At 36.4% G+C, this 14,366-nt stretch overlaps 1 protein-coding gene across 1 annotated transcript; it reads left to right on the top strand.

The window, feature by feature from the left end:
* The first annotated feature begins 5,360 nt into the window (after positions 1 to 5,360).
* Positions 5,361 to 6,869, top strand: LOC141362911 (erythroblast NAD(P)(+)--arginine ADP-ribosyltransferase-like). Its single transcript, XM_073865187.1, has one exon. It carries the CDS (start codon positions 5,389 to 5,391, stop codon positions 6,277 to 6,279), a length of 891 nt encoding a protein of 296 aa, XP_073721288.1. The 5' UTR covers positions 5,361 to 5,388; the 3' UTR covers positions 6,280 to 6,869.
* Positions 6,870 to 14,366: the final 7,497 nt, after the last annotated feature.

The raw sequence follows: 14,366 nt of genomic DNA, 5'->3' as shown, positions 1-14,366 counted from the left end.
CTGGTGGTTCGCTTTCTTTGTGGCACTCGGAGGCTGAGGGTCCCAGCTTGGGACCTGGCCGTTGTGCTGGAAGGTCTGTCCATGGCTCCGTTTGAGCCCATTGAGACCGTTCCAGTCAAGTTTGTGGCACTTAAGACAGTACTTCTGTTGGCAGTCAGTTCTCTGAGGAGAGTGGGTGACCTTCAGGCCCTGTCGGTTTCCCCTACGTGCCTTGAATTCGCACCGGGGATGGTTAAGGCTTTCTTGTACCCAAGGCCCGGCTATGTGCCTAAGGTACCGACTAATGTGCCACGACCTGTCGTGCGCGTTTTTACACACAGACAGGCACTTGGTAGTATGGTGTTTTGGTACATCGTTCCCATAGCGTAGCTTCGGTAACCATTGTTACCCGAGAAGGGAACGAGACGCTGCGTCTCCCTGCCATACTCCCTGCATCCCTGTCTCGCCTTGCTTCGGCACAATCTAGCTGAAGTCGGCTTGCCGGGTGCTCTTTTTATAGCTTCCTGGTTCCCACGTCACCTGCCTATGACGTGTCACTTGACCATTGGATTGATTTGACATATGTGCTTCAGACGCAATCACGCAGAGGGCGTTCCCATAGTGTAGCTTCGGCGACGCAGCGTCTCGCTCCCTTCTCCGGGAACAATGGTTACATTCGTACAATGGTTAAGAGACGTTTTTCTGAAAAGGAATTTTCGTCCCTGCTCACCCCTATTATGTAAAGTCAGCATGTAGCTAAATAAAGTCTGTTTGTGTCTTGCAGACACCCTGACAGATGTAAAAAAATTGTGTAATTCGTAGAAAATATAATGGGAACTGTGCAAAACACCCATTTTATATATAGATTTATTTTGTTTTCTTAAAAACTGATATTCCTGGAATCGGGTGCCTTTGTCCCGCCTTTCATTTCACAATAATATAAAAAATCTAATAAGATTGTTCCTCTTTGCCACTTTTGATTTAAACATATGAAAGTTTAACATTTTAAGTGCTTAACATTTTACTTAACTGAACAAAAATCCCCTAAAGGTTTTAAAGATTTGTAACTGTAAATGTTTGTGCCTCTAAAATTTGCATTGATAGCCAGTATGATTTAATATTCATAGGTAATGATTAGGTTTAAGAATATATTTGCTTTGAAAACGAATTGTTTTAAATACAATAGCCTTTTAAAGTTGCAACTTCAATAACTTTCTTTAGATTGAAAACATTAAATTATACTGAAAACATTTACTGAGCAAGTACATAAACAATCAGAGTTTAAAACGGTCTCCTTACTTTACAGACTGAATTAAGAGTCCGTATATTACAACTATGATTACTGATGATGTAAAGTCATTATTTCTAATTTCTATAGGATCAAGAAGAGATATATCCATTAGATATGGCCGAGAATTTAGTTGATGGCTGTACAGAGAGGATGGCAAACCAGATGGAGTCAGATTTTCTAATCATAGAAAGGCTTCGTAATAAAGATTGCAAATGCTTGGATGACTGGAAGACAACATATCCTTAAACCAAAAGATAACTTGACAAGAAATCATTTAATTGCTATTTTTTGTGTACACTCAGTAGATGTACATATAAAATTCAATAATGATGTTATGACTGGTAAACAAAAATACAAAGACAAGACATACACATGGTATTCACTTCACTTTTTGTTGAGAAAACACAAAATAATTGTACTACTACTTATCGTGGTACCCATGATACGTTTCATGAGAATGTTCTACAAAGAGATTCGAGATTCGAGTCTTGTTTTGAAATGAAAACTTGTCATGGTGCTAATATTACTCCTTTAATACTCATGATTCCCCTGTATGAAAAGTTTAACGTCACTGCTATCATGAAGAGAGGTGAGAAGAATGAGTGGTGTAAGACTGTGTTTGTGTTGAATAGCACTGGAATTAGAAGTGACTTAAATTGTGCAGTGGCATCAATTGAGTCCCAGATATCTCACAGACGTTCACCTCTCCGGCACACCCCCTATTACAACCCAGCAAACTACCGGCCTCTAGGCACAAGGCCTGGCAGAATCCAGTTTGCAAAGAAGTTTTATAATAAAAATATGCGTTGTAAGAGAAAATACTTTCATCAATACTTAAGAAGGAATAAGGGGCGGAGTGGGACTCATTTGGGCATAAACCTGTGGGGACATCTCCCACCTGCAAATTGGGGGGCTGCTGTGAGTGCTGGCAGCCTAGGGACAGCAACCTTCAACACGGTAGCATGACAACACCAGCCCTTGTGGCTAAAAAAAAAATCAGCCCATCGGGAATTCTCCTAGTCCTCCCTATGGCCAATCTGGGCCTGGAAAGAATGAATGTTTTTAAAGACTAAAAGACTGCCTGCTTTTTGTTTTGAACACACTTATTTTATTGTAATAAATCTGTAATAATGGCCGTCTAGCAATGCTAGACAATGATTTGGACATGAATCGAGTATGGCTTCTTATTAAGCCAATTGGTTTAATCATTGTAACATTTTATAATAATATGTTTATATATTCTCCGATGTTTACATCAGCTTTTATGGAAGAGAACCATCCGCAATTGTTGCTTTCCAGTAAAATATGCACCCTGCGCTGTACAAAACTGTTCAAACTCCATAATGTGTGAGTGCGCATTATATTCAGTTTTGGTTTCACTCGCTTTGTGTCCGACAAAACAAAAGAATACTCAGTTTTCTAATTAAATATCTTCCTTTGTGTATCATTTAAATAAAACATAAAAAAATACACAAACAATATATGATTTTAAATCTTAAATATCACGGATGCGGTAAAGAAAACTGTGCGACTCCACAGTAATCCAAAGAGCGCACTTCTCGCAAGCTTCACAGTCCCCAAATTCTTAAAGAGACAGTACACAATTTTAACTTTCAATGTAAACATACAGAATATTTGTCTAAATGGTCTAAATAATATATATATATATATAAAAAGTAAGCTTACAAATTATGATAATTTCAAAGGCTGAATCTAAAGCAAAATAGGCTCCTACAGTATGTGATATATTAGAGTCTTACTTGTAAAATAGCCCATCCATATAAGAAACTTTAGTGAAACAATGCAGTACATAACCAAACTAACAAAAGAGTGATGCCCACTGTGGCCCACAGCCTACCATTTTATTGTTCCATCATCTAAAAAATGTTGTCTTTGACTGTCCATATATGTACATTTAAAAAGCAGACATACAAGTAACTTAAAAGTTACTTTTCCTAGTTACTAATTACTTTTGATATATAGTAACTGTTAGAGTAATTCAATTACTTTAAAAAAAGTAACTAGTAACTGTAACTAATTACTAATTTTCAGTAACTTGCCCAACACTGAAGACACACACATCTGATTTCTTTCTGAACTGTTTGTGTTCACTTTAAGACATAACTGACTGTTTTTAGGAGAATATTTGCCAAGACTGTGGTATTTTGAGATAAATTTGTATTTGCGTGCTTTGTAAAACACGCATCTCTGTGTGTATGCTGTGTGCATCAATTTGAGGATGTATGCTGATATGTCTGTGCCATCCTTTGCGCACAAAAACAGCTTACTTTAACATCTTCTTTTGCTGAAATTGTTTACAATCGGTTGCAATGATAATATTTACAAGGTTTAGAAACACATGCAAATGATAAACTTTCTATAAATAGTTATTTATTCCTGAATGAACCAGGACATCCCAATAATTTATTAGAAAAGGTTTATGATTAAAGAGACACTCATGTTTGCCAAATACTAACTTAATCTCGTGTATTCACAGTTTAGTGTAAAGTTTGTGTCTTGCAAGTATTTTGTGAACGCGAGTTTCTATTTTATCATAAACCCTTTTGACGCATGTGCAGGAGGCTGCCATTATATGCTGCCTTATATTGTTAATACTGTTGAAAAATGTTTTATTGACATTGCAATACATTTTTTCGAAAAACAAATTTGTACTGTTGGGTTACTTTAAAAACATTTGAGGAAAATGGAAATTTAAATGAAAATGTAATTAATTATTTTTTGCAAAGGACCAAATATGTTTGCAGTTTCATATTAACAAGGTCATAATCACGTGCATTTCATAAAAACAAGAATAACACATAAAAGTCTAGCATGTATTGTTGTGTTACTTTTCACCCACATGTCTGGGTCGAAAGTAACATGTAAACTAGAGAAATTATACTGAAGTCTTTCTGCGTTTGTAAAAAAGACCACCTGGAATTGATAGACCACACCTATAAGTTATTGAATACAGCAAAAATAAAACTCTGTCTAAAACGTTATCTTTCAAAATTAAGTTTTCTGAAGAATTTTACTTTCGCCCCTCCTCTCCCCTATTATGTAAAGTCAGCATATAGCTAAATAAAGTCTGTTTGTGTCTTGAAGACATCCTGACAGATGAAAAAATGTGTTATAGAATTCTTAGAAACTAAAATAGGAACTGTGACAAACACATTTTATATATAGATGTATTCAGTTTTCTTAAGAATTGATATTCCTGGAATTGGGTGCCTTTGTCCCGCCTTTCATTTCACAATAATACAAAAAATCCAATGAGATTTTTCCTCATTTCCATTTTTGGTTCATCCAAACAGGTATGAAATTGTAACATTCTATGCGTTTTAGATTTTAGTTTACTGAAAAAAAAATCACTTGAAGGTCTTAAAGGTTTGTAACTGTTAATGTTTTTGCCTCGTAAAGGATGCCTGTAAAATTTGCATTGATAGCCAGTATGATTTAATATTCACAGGCAATGCTTAGGTTAAAGAAATATGTTTGCTTTGAAAAGTGATTGTTTTAAATACAGTAATTTTACAGTAATACAGTAAAAATACAATAATAATTTTTAAAAATCTGAGCATAAACAAATCAGAGTTTAAAACTGTCTCACTTTACACCGGAAACATAAAATGGTAAGCTTAAAATAATGAATAACAATTTGAACTGTCAAGTCAGATTTCACAGGAAATTTTTCAAAAAAACGGAAAGATAAGCATGTAAAGTAACCTACAACAGTTACAGATTGCAGCTTTAAACAAAATGTCTCTAAAGACAGAATGCTGAATTCTCCCTCATTTCTAAACTAGAAACTAAGAAGCCTTGGGATGTATGATTTTGAATTTGTAACACAATATTTGTTGTCTTGCAGCTTCTTCGGTGCATTATCCTCATACTAATTTCCATTTATCGTTCATCTGGAGATTCAGAGTAAATCAGGATGTTGACCACTGCATCTCTTATTCTCATTGTCACCAGTAATGTTGTCCTACTGTAGGACAGGTAAGACTGAATTATGAGTCCCTATATTACAACTATGATTACTGATGATGTAAAGTTATTATTTCTGATTGCTGTAGGATCCCGGTGAGCCTGTTCAAGAAGAGATATATCCATTAGATATGGCAGAGAATTCCATTGATGACCGGTATGATGGCTGTACAGAGAGGATGGCAAACCTGGTGTCAAGCAGATTCTTACACATAGAATGGCTTTGTACAGAAGGTTTTTATAAAGCTTGGGTAGATGCAGAAAAACAAATCAATGGATCAAAAGATAACTTGACAGTAAATCATTTAACTGCTATTTTGGTGTACACTCAGCCTTTAGTAGCTGATATACATATTAAATTCAATAACGATGTTATGACTGGTAAACAAAAATACAGAGCCGATACATACAAATGGTATTCACTTCACTTTTTGTTGACAGACGCAATTCAGATTCTTAAGAAAACACAAAATAATTGTACTACTACTTATCGTGGTACCCATGATATGTTTAATGAGAATGTTCTGTACAAAGAGATTCGTTTTGGCAGGTTTACATCCTCCTCTCTGCTTCGTAGTGAAGCAGTCTGGTTTGGATCTGAGTCTTGTTTTGAAATCCAGACTTGTCATGGTGCTAATATTACAAAATACTCCTCTAAACCAAATGAGAAAGAGGTGCTGATTCCCCCGTATGAGAAGTTTAACGTCACCGCTATCAGGAAGAGAGGTGAGAAGTATGAGTGGTGTAAGACTGTGTTTGTGTTGAATAGCACTGGAATAAGAAGTGACTTAAATTGTGCAGTGGCATCAATTGAGTCCCAGAAATGTCCCAGACGTTCACCTCTCCGGCACACCCCCTATTACAACCCAGCAAACTACCGGCCTCTAGGCACAAGGCCTGGCAGAATCCAGCCTGCAAGGAAGTTTTATAATAAAAATATGCGTTGTAAAAGAAAATACTTTCCTCAATACTTAAGAAGGAATAAGGGCTGGAGTGGGACTCGTTTTCTTGGAACCCCCTAATATACAAAACACAAGCAAGATGTAAAAAGTATGCAGGGGAAACAGATGAAAAAATAAAAATCCTTATCTTAATTTTTTATTACTTAGATCATGTATATTGCCAACGTAATGTAGGCATACCTTGTGTCAAAAAAGAACAAATATCTAATAGACTTTCAAAATTTAGTTTTACTTGAAAACATCATACTAATATGAAACTTACTTTTTTCCAATAAACTGATGAGTTTTGACAAATTGCCTGGAAGGAATTAATGTTTTTAAAGTGTAAAAGACTGCCTGCTTTTTTTGAACACACTTATTTTATTGTAATAAATCTGTAATAATGGCTGTCTAGCAATGACCTTAAGATAATTTGTTCATTGCAAATATATGAAATGAGTATGGTTCCTTACTAAGCCAATTTTTTTAATCATTGTAACATTTTGTAATAATATAGTCTTGCACATACAGTAGCCTATACTGCCGTATGCTGCTCTTCATCTGGAATAAAAAAAAATTATAAGACATCTTTATTAATTTCTCTTCTTTAAATTACATGATGCTTTTATTGTACTAATATTTGATAAATTTTTTGTTGTAATCTATGTAAAGCTGCTTTGGAACAATGAACAATTGTGATAAGCTTTATATAAATAAAATTGAACTGAATTAAACTTTTCTGGTGTTTTTGTTAAATCTGCAATCAGTAGATTTTTTTTTAGAAATAAACAAAAATAAGTTATGCGTCCTTTCTTGGGAAAAACATGTCCTATAGAATAGTCATATGTATGTGTTACAAATTAAGCAGTGTATGCACTCGAAAAAATCACATGAAAAATCAAAAAGGGACCAACCCTTTTACAGTTTTTTACGATTGCTATGACAGATTTTTCAATACTTTTAACAAGTTTTCAAAACTCTTAACACAGTTAGCACTACATCCACCTGTGTAAGCTATACTATTAACACATTTCTTGTTGGTTTAACTAAGTCATTTCTTAAGAAACATGAATGCTTCTGAATATAAAATGCGTGTTTTTCACAGTTACCCTTATAATTTATGAGAATCTTATAACACAGTTTTTTATTTGTTTGTGTCAGGATGTTTGCAAGACACAAATAGATTTTTAGCTACATCCTTACTTTACACCATAAGTGCGATGATACTTCAATGTCTTCAGTGCCAACTTATGAGTCTATCAAAAAGTAAAATTACGTTTTGTTTTTTATAGTTACCCCTACATTAGATTCCTTTTCACGGGTTTACTGTAATAACTGTAAAGTAATTTAAGTGTATAGAAATTTAAGATATAATACCTGTATGCATGAAGAAAGAGTGGCAATGAGGAACAAACTCAGAGGGTTTTATACTTTCTGAAAGTAGTAGGCGGGTCAAAGACACACTAAATACTAAGAAAACATCATCAGTTCTTAGAAAACTCATCACATCTGAATATATTGATTGATTAGTTTATTTATCCTCAAGAGGAAATTTGTTTCCACCATAGATGCGTACATACATGATTCAAACATACATAACATATTGACAACATAAACATATACACATTTATATATAGAGAGAGCATACCTGACATATCAAAGGCCAATTCCTATGTATTTAGAGCTCGTATAGACACAGGAACAAAACTCTTACTAAACTTGGCCTTTCTACACATTGGTACCCGAAACCTACGGCCAGAGGGCAGAGGAATAAAATATTTGTAAAGAGGATGTTTTGAATCACTTATAATTTTTTTTGCCTTTCGCAATATCAGTGTCGATACACTCTCTGCTAAATTTGGGACAGGGATGCCTATAATTTTACTTGCTAAGTGAGTTACCTTTAAGAATTTATTCTTATTGGTAACTGTAAGCAAATAGAAAAAACAAATGGCACCATAGGTAAGGACTGGCTCAATAATACTACGATACAGGAGCAGGAGAAGACTTGGGTGAACAGACAGGTGCCTAAGCTTACGAATAGATGTCAGTCTTTGTTGGCAGCGTTTGTAAACCCCTAAAGAGTGCTGGTTGAAATTGAGGTTTTGGTCCAAAATAATGCCAAGATATTTGAAATTCTCAACTCTCTCAACTATCTCTCCATTTATGATAGTACTAGAAACATGGTTCTGATTTTTTTGGGTGCTAAAGACCAATTCCTTAGTCTTTAAGATATTGAGTTGCAGAAAGTTATCCTCACACCACTTACTAAGATGTGCTACAGAACTTTGATAGTTCATAAGAGAGTCATTATCCTCATTAAGCAGAGCAAGAATTGCTGTATCATCTGCATATTTAAAATATTGAGTAGTTGTAACTGGACTCTGACAGTCATTTGTGTAAATAATAAAAAGTAATGGACTAAGTACACATCCCTGAGGTGCACCGGTGTTAAGGACAATGGTTGGTGATAGTGTACTGTCCACTTTAACCACTTGGGGTCTATTAGAAAGAAAATTATAGATCCAGTGTATTAGAGGTGATGGAACTTGCACATTCTGTAGTTTCATTATCATCCGATGACGCTGAATCGAGTTGAAAGCCGAACTAAAGTCAATAAGAAGAAGTCTGGCATAATTCCCCGAAATGTCCAGATGTTGAAGCAGACAATGTAAGAGACAGGCCACTGCATCATCAGTACCTCTCTTCTGCTTATATGCAAACTGTAAACAATCTAAAGATGGAGTAGCATATGGAAGCATAATGTTTTTAACGATTTGCTCAAAGCATTTCATTAAAATTGAGGTTAATGATACCGGCCTGTAATGATTTAACTCGACTGGATGCGTTATTTTTGGAACAGGAATGACAATTGATGATTTCCAAATGGCAGGTATTGTTGAAGTACATAGTGAGCAAAGGAAGAGAGAATGAAAAATAGGAGTTAATTCCAAAGCACAACTTTTCAAGACCCGGCCCGAAATGCCATCTGGCCCAGGAGCTTTGTTCAGTTTGCACTTAATGAACTGGTGATAAACATCCTGCCTAGTTAGAAGGGAGTCATAATTTAACTCTTGAGAAGGCAGAGAGTCCAAAAGGCTGTCACATTCTGCTGAAAAGTCAGAGGTATCAAAACGGGCATAAAAATTATTAAGATTACTTGCAAAGATGGAAGGATTCGACACACAAGTAGTCTGTTTAAGGGCTTGTCCAGTAAGTGTCCTTGCACGCTGAAATGCCTGCCTGGTGTTCATGTTTGCAAAATCTTGCTCGAGTTTGCTCTTATAATTATGTTTCGCCTTACTGATTTCATTTTTAATATCCCGATTTATTTCTTTGAGACCAGCGGAATCCTTTTGCCTAAAGGCAAGTTTCCTCTTCTGGAAGAGATATTTTATCTGTGAATTAATCCATGGTTTTGAGTTGGGATATGACCTGATAGTCTTTACCGGTATCACGAGACCAATACAGAATTTGATGTAATCTGTAATAATTGAAACTTGTTCATCCAGGTCTCCCTCAAAAACTTCCCAGTCTGTACATGCAAAACAGCCTTGAAGGCATGCAATAGCATCCTCCGACCATTGCGGGACGCTGCGTATTACTGGTTTGCGTTGTTTCAGTCGTTGTTTGTAAACAGGAAGTAGATGGATAACATTATGATCCGCTAGACCTAGCGGTGGGAGAGCTCTAGCCTTAAAAGCTCCTGAAATATTACTGTAACACAAATCAATGGTTTTACTGAGTCTCGTTGGTACATCCACTTGTTGATAAAAGGCTGGCAATGAGTAGTCCAGCCGACAACTGTTGAAATCCCCAAGTATCAGCACTGGAGCATCCGGGTATTTGCTGAGCATAGCCTGTGTATTTTGCGCTATCTGTTCAGCCGCTGCCTTAACATTAGCTCTTGGTGGTACATATACACAGCTAAGCACAACAGTCGGAAATTCTCTCGGGAGATAAAAAGCACGGGCCGACAGGATGAGCAGCTCCACGTCTGGATTACAGATCTTCTCATGTACTTTAATGTTAGTGCACCAGCGCGAGTTGATGTATATACACACTCCTCCTCCACGCTCTTTCCCGGAGTTACTGGTTCTGTCTGCCCGGAAGATTTTAAAACCATCCAAGTTAACCTCCGTGTCCGGAACGGACTCATCCAGCCAAGACTCCGTCAAAGCAAAAACACATGCCTCCCTGAACGATACATCCGTGAGACATTTAGCATGCAACAAGTCCATTTTATTTCTCAGTGAGCGAACATTTGAGAGAATTATTGAAGGTAGCGGAGGGGTAAAGGGACGTCTTCTAAGTCTGCCTCGTACTCCTCCTCGCCTTCCCCTTTTCCTCTTTAAGCTTGATGTTGAAATTAGCTCAGGGGGAACGCTCGTCGACGGAGTCAGTTGACAATGAATAGAGTTTCGCAGAGATAGAAGTTCATCCCGGGAATAGGCAAGTACATGCCCTGCACCACCATTATCTAGTTGAATAGTCCATACCACAGAGTCTGTTACAATCCATGTAATTATAAGAATAGTCCAGAACCAACTTATCCAATGTCCCATGATGGTTTTTTTGTTTTTTGTTTGCCGTAGTACACTCTCAAGAATAGAAAATAAACTCAAACAAGACAAAAAACACAACAAACAAACGCACCGACAGTGTCGTCGCAGCTAACGCATGCGCCGGACCCAGTTTATAAAACTTTATAACACCCAGGTTTTCATTAGTTTGTGACAGAATGTTTGTAAATAGACCAAGATCCAACTATGATTATGCCAAATATTGTTAATGTTTTTTTAAATATAATTATACATTTTTGCATGATTAACTTAGTACAAATGTAAACGAATTAGCCATCTTGTTAATTATGAATGCATTCTTGTAAGATCAGGCTGGTTTGTATCAGGTCGCTGGTTCAAGTATCACGGCAAGCAAGTTGTTAAGTTGTTGCAAGTTGTTGCTGCAGGCAGTGATGCAGTAGCTGCTCAGTGCTCCGTGTGTGTGGGGGGGGGTTCATGACTTGCAGCATGTTTGTGTTCTCTACTTATTGGGATGGATTAAATACAGGAGTCACATTTCCAGTACAGGCAACCATACTTTACAATCATGTCATTTTTATTTAATCTATGGTTGCTTTCAGTGGTGTTAGACAAGATGACAGCCAACTGAAGCAAATTTTCATTCCATGATATTACATTTCTTTTGGTGTGTATGTGTGTGTTAGTACATGTTAACGATCCGCGAAGTTACAAACTACAAAGCACATTTTGTCACATCACCAATAGCACATGTTCAAGTGGTGAGTGAAAGTCTTGGGTGCGTGCTCCAGACAGTAGAATACAATAGGACAAACTGTACAAATCACACTTTTACATAAAAAACATTATACACAGATGTACACAATATACACAGAATATATGAAATGTGTAGATGTTCATACGATCAATCACCACATCATCCTGTTGACCCTTATGGCCATTGGTGTCTCTGATACGGCGCTACTATGGTTCAAGTCTTACCTCTCAGGTAGGTCAATTAAGGTATCCTGGAGAGGTGACGTCTCTGAACCCCAACGTCTCAATACCTGGGTACCTCAAGGCTCTGTGCTTGGACCCCTGCCCTTTCGATATACAACTAACTAACACTTGGCTGTGTATACTGTGTTAGACTTGATGAGACTATTTCCAATGCACATATGTATTGCTGTTCTTATGTTGCTATAATTGCTTCTATTGTTTACCTCATTTGTAAGTCGCTTTGGACAAAAGTGCTAAATGGTTAAATGTAATGTAAATTATATGTTCTGGAGGAAGGCAGTTCGTACCACCGTCTGTAGTGCTTTGCAGTTGCCAGCAATGCTGTTCCCATACCTGGTGGTAATGCAACCAGTCAAAATGCTCTCCACTGTGCAGGTGTAAAAAGATCTGAGGATCCTGGGGCTCATCCCAAACTTTCTCGAAGAAATAGGCACTGATGTGCCTTTTTCAGCAATGCATCAGTGCGAACAGTCCATGTAAGATCCTCAGTGATGTGTACACCAAGGACCCATTGACCCGTTCCACATTACAATATATATACAGCGTACTCTTTAATTCTCACTATGTGCTTTTTGAGAAAAGATGTATACCTTAACACCTTCATCTGTGGTTTCCCTTTCACAAATTGTTAATTTAGCTGTGTATTGCACGCATGCACTCTTAGCATGTGTTTTGACACTTTATTAAAAGTTTGTTTACCATTCAACTTATCAATATTATGCCTACATTACACATTTTCAACTTTTTAAGTGGAACTTTTGCATCTTTGCTTCTTGAAACATGCTTTTGAAAACAATACTTAAATGTCTTTCATCTAAATATTAGGTTGCTGTCAGGGAGTTTAGGATAAAAGGATCTATTACCAATCAGGTCCGGCGCCAAGATGGCATAACCGGGGGACATTTTTATCCCTTGGGGGCTCCACACTATACGTTATTGTGAATGATTTCCTACTCCGTTTCATTTGTTTATTCATTTAGCTACCTATATATTATTGCCTGTAGGCCTATTCACATTCAAATCTCACTATTAAATTACCTAACAATCTTATTAAGCCTGATTATCATGAATTAACTCAGTGCGAATGCATTTCCTTGATTGATGTTTCAGCTTGCAAGGTTTTAAACATTTGTTCCTTAAATGCAAATAGCACAAGCTAGTTATGTTGTTGTCAATGTCATATCATTATCATCTTTTGTTTTCTCGAAATTTATTTTCATTTTTAGTTTGCCTTGTTCATCCTTGTCTCACTAACACCTCTTTCAGCATCAACCTAGTTGCAGTATATTTATCCATTTCAGTTGTAGTTTATGGACATGGACTCATGTCTTTTACTTTAACACTTTAAAACTTGTTTTCACACTTTAAAAGTGTTTTTCACATTCATGACCAATGCATTAATGATCTGATATATTCGGATGCCCTGTTGCTTTCAGTGTTTATCTTTCTTTATCTGTCCTTCACTGTCTGCTTTTATACGTTTCTATACCATTGTATCTATCGAGCTCATTCAGGAAACCCTGTGACATCATAGGCTGCATACTGCAAGATGGCCGTACCATTGCATTGAAAACTGTACCAAAACCTTCTTCTTTACATTTAATATAAAAAATATTTATATAAAAGATTAGAAGTCCATTTACTTCAAATGTTAACTTGTCTGACTGCTTCATTTAACTTTAAAGCTCATTTCACCTTTGCTATATCTGGTGATTGTATTTTAACTCTCCTAATGTCTCTCTGTTTTGGACTTAGCCAAAGTGCCGTTAAAGTTCATTTCCTGTGGCAAGTTGTTTAAGTCTTGCTGTAGGCTACTGCTGTGTTAAATTAACATGCAAGCTTGTAAAATATTGTACCTTGCAAAAGATCCTCAAAAGCTACACATCATATTGAGATCCAAAGAAATTCAGGAACAAATGAAAAAAGAAAGTGATTGAGATCCATCAGTCTGGAAAATCACTAAATAAATCAGTAAATGACTGAAATCATTTGACCTAACATGTTAGTCCACTTTTAGAGATCCAATCAGAAACTTCAATAACTCCTCCCTCTCCCCATAGCCATCCTAAAGAGCATTTCGTTTTCATGGGGGGCACACTTCATGAAGTAAGAAACAGACTAATCAACTAAAACATTTGAAAAAGACCAACAATAGGAAGTCCAGTCTACAACGACAACAAAATACATACCTCATGACTACTGGGGATAAATGTGGGTTGCTGTTGCTCTCAGCTCGATCATTACATACAGTAGCCAACCGAGCTAAGTGCTCAATTTTTTAAACATAATTATCTCACTTTATGACTTAAAATAGTCTAGAAACTACACAAATATTTGGAAAAATAAAAATGCATTTATCAACATTTATTAATCTTTGTTAATGCTAGCTAACGCAAAAATATACATTTTATACCGGCATAAACTCAGGATAAATCAGGATAAAACTCAGTCACAGTATATCATTGATGTATGTTGATGTGCAGTCATGAACCCTGCTGGAAACATTAATATCAGACTCTAGTGAATCACACATGAGCTGCTGTGTATTGAAAACTTTGTGGTAATACAAATGTATTATTCTGTCAACAACCACGGTTACTACACTTTGGGGGGGGGGGGGGTTCCCGG

Source organism: Misgurnus anguillicaudatus, unplaced genomic scaffold (genome assembly GCF_027580225.2).
Source record: "Misgurnus anguillicaudatus unplaced genomic scaffold, ASM2758022v2 HiC_scaffold_29, whole genome shotgun sequence".
NCBI lineage: Eukaryota > Metazoa > Chordata > Actinopteri > Cypriniformes > Cobitidae > Misgurnus > Misgurnus anguillicaudatus.
This window is presented reverse-complemented; position numbering and strand designations above follow the sequence as displayed.

What these genes read in the sequence shown, in the direction of transcription:
- LOC141362911 (XM_073865187.1), top strand. Translation starts at nt 5,389, where the DNA reads ATGGCAGAGAATTCCATTGATGACCGGTATGATGGCTGTACAGAGAGG.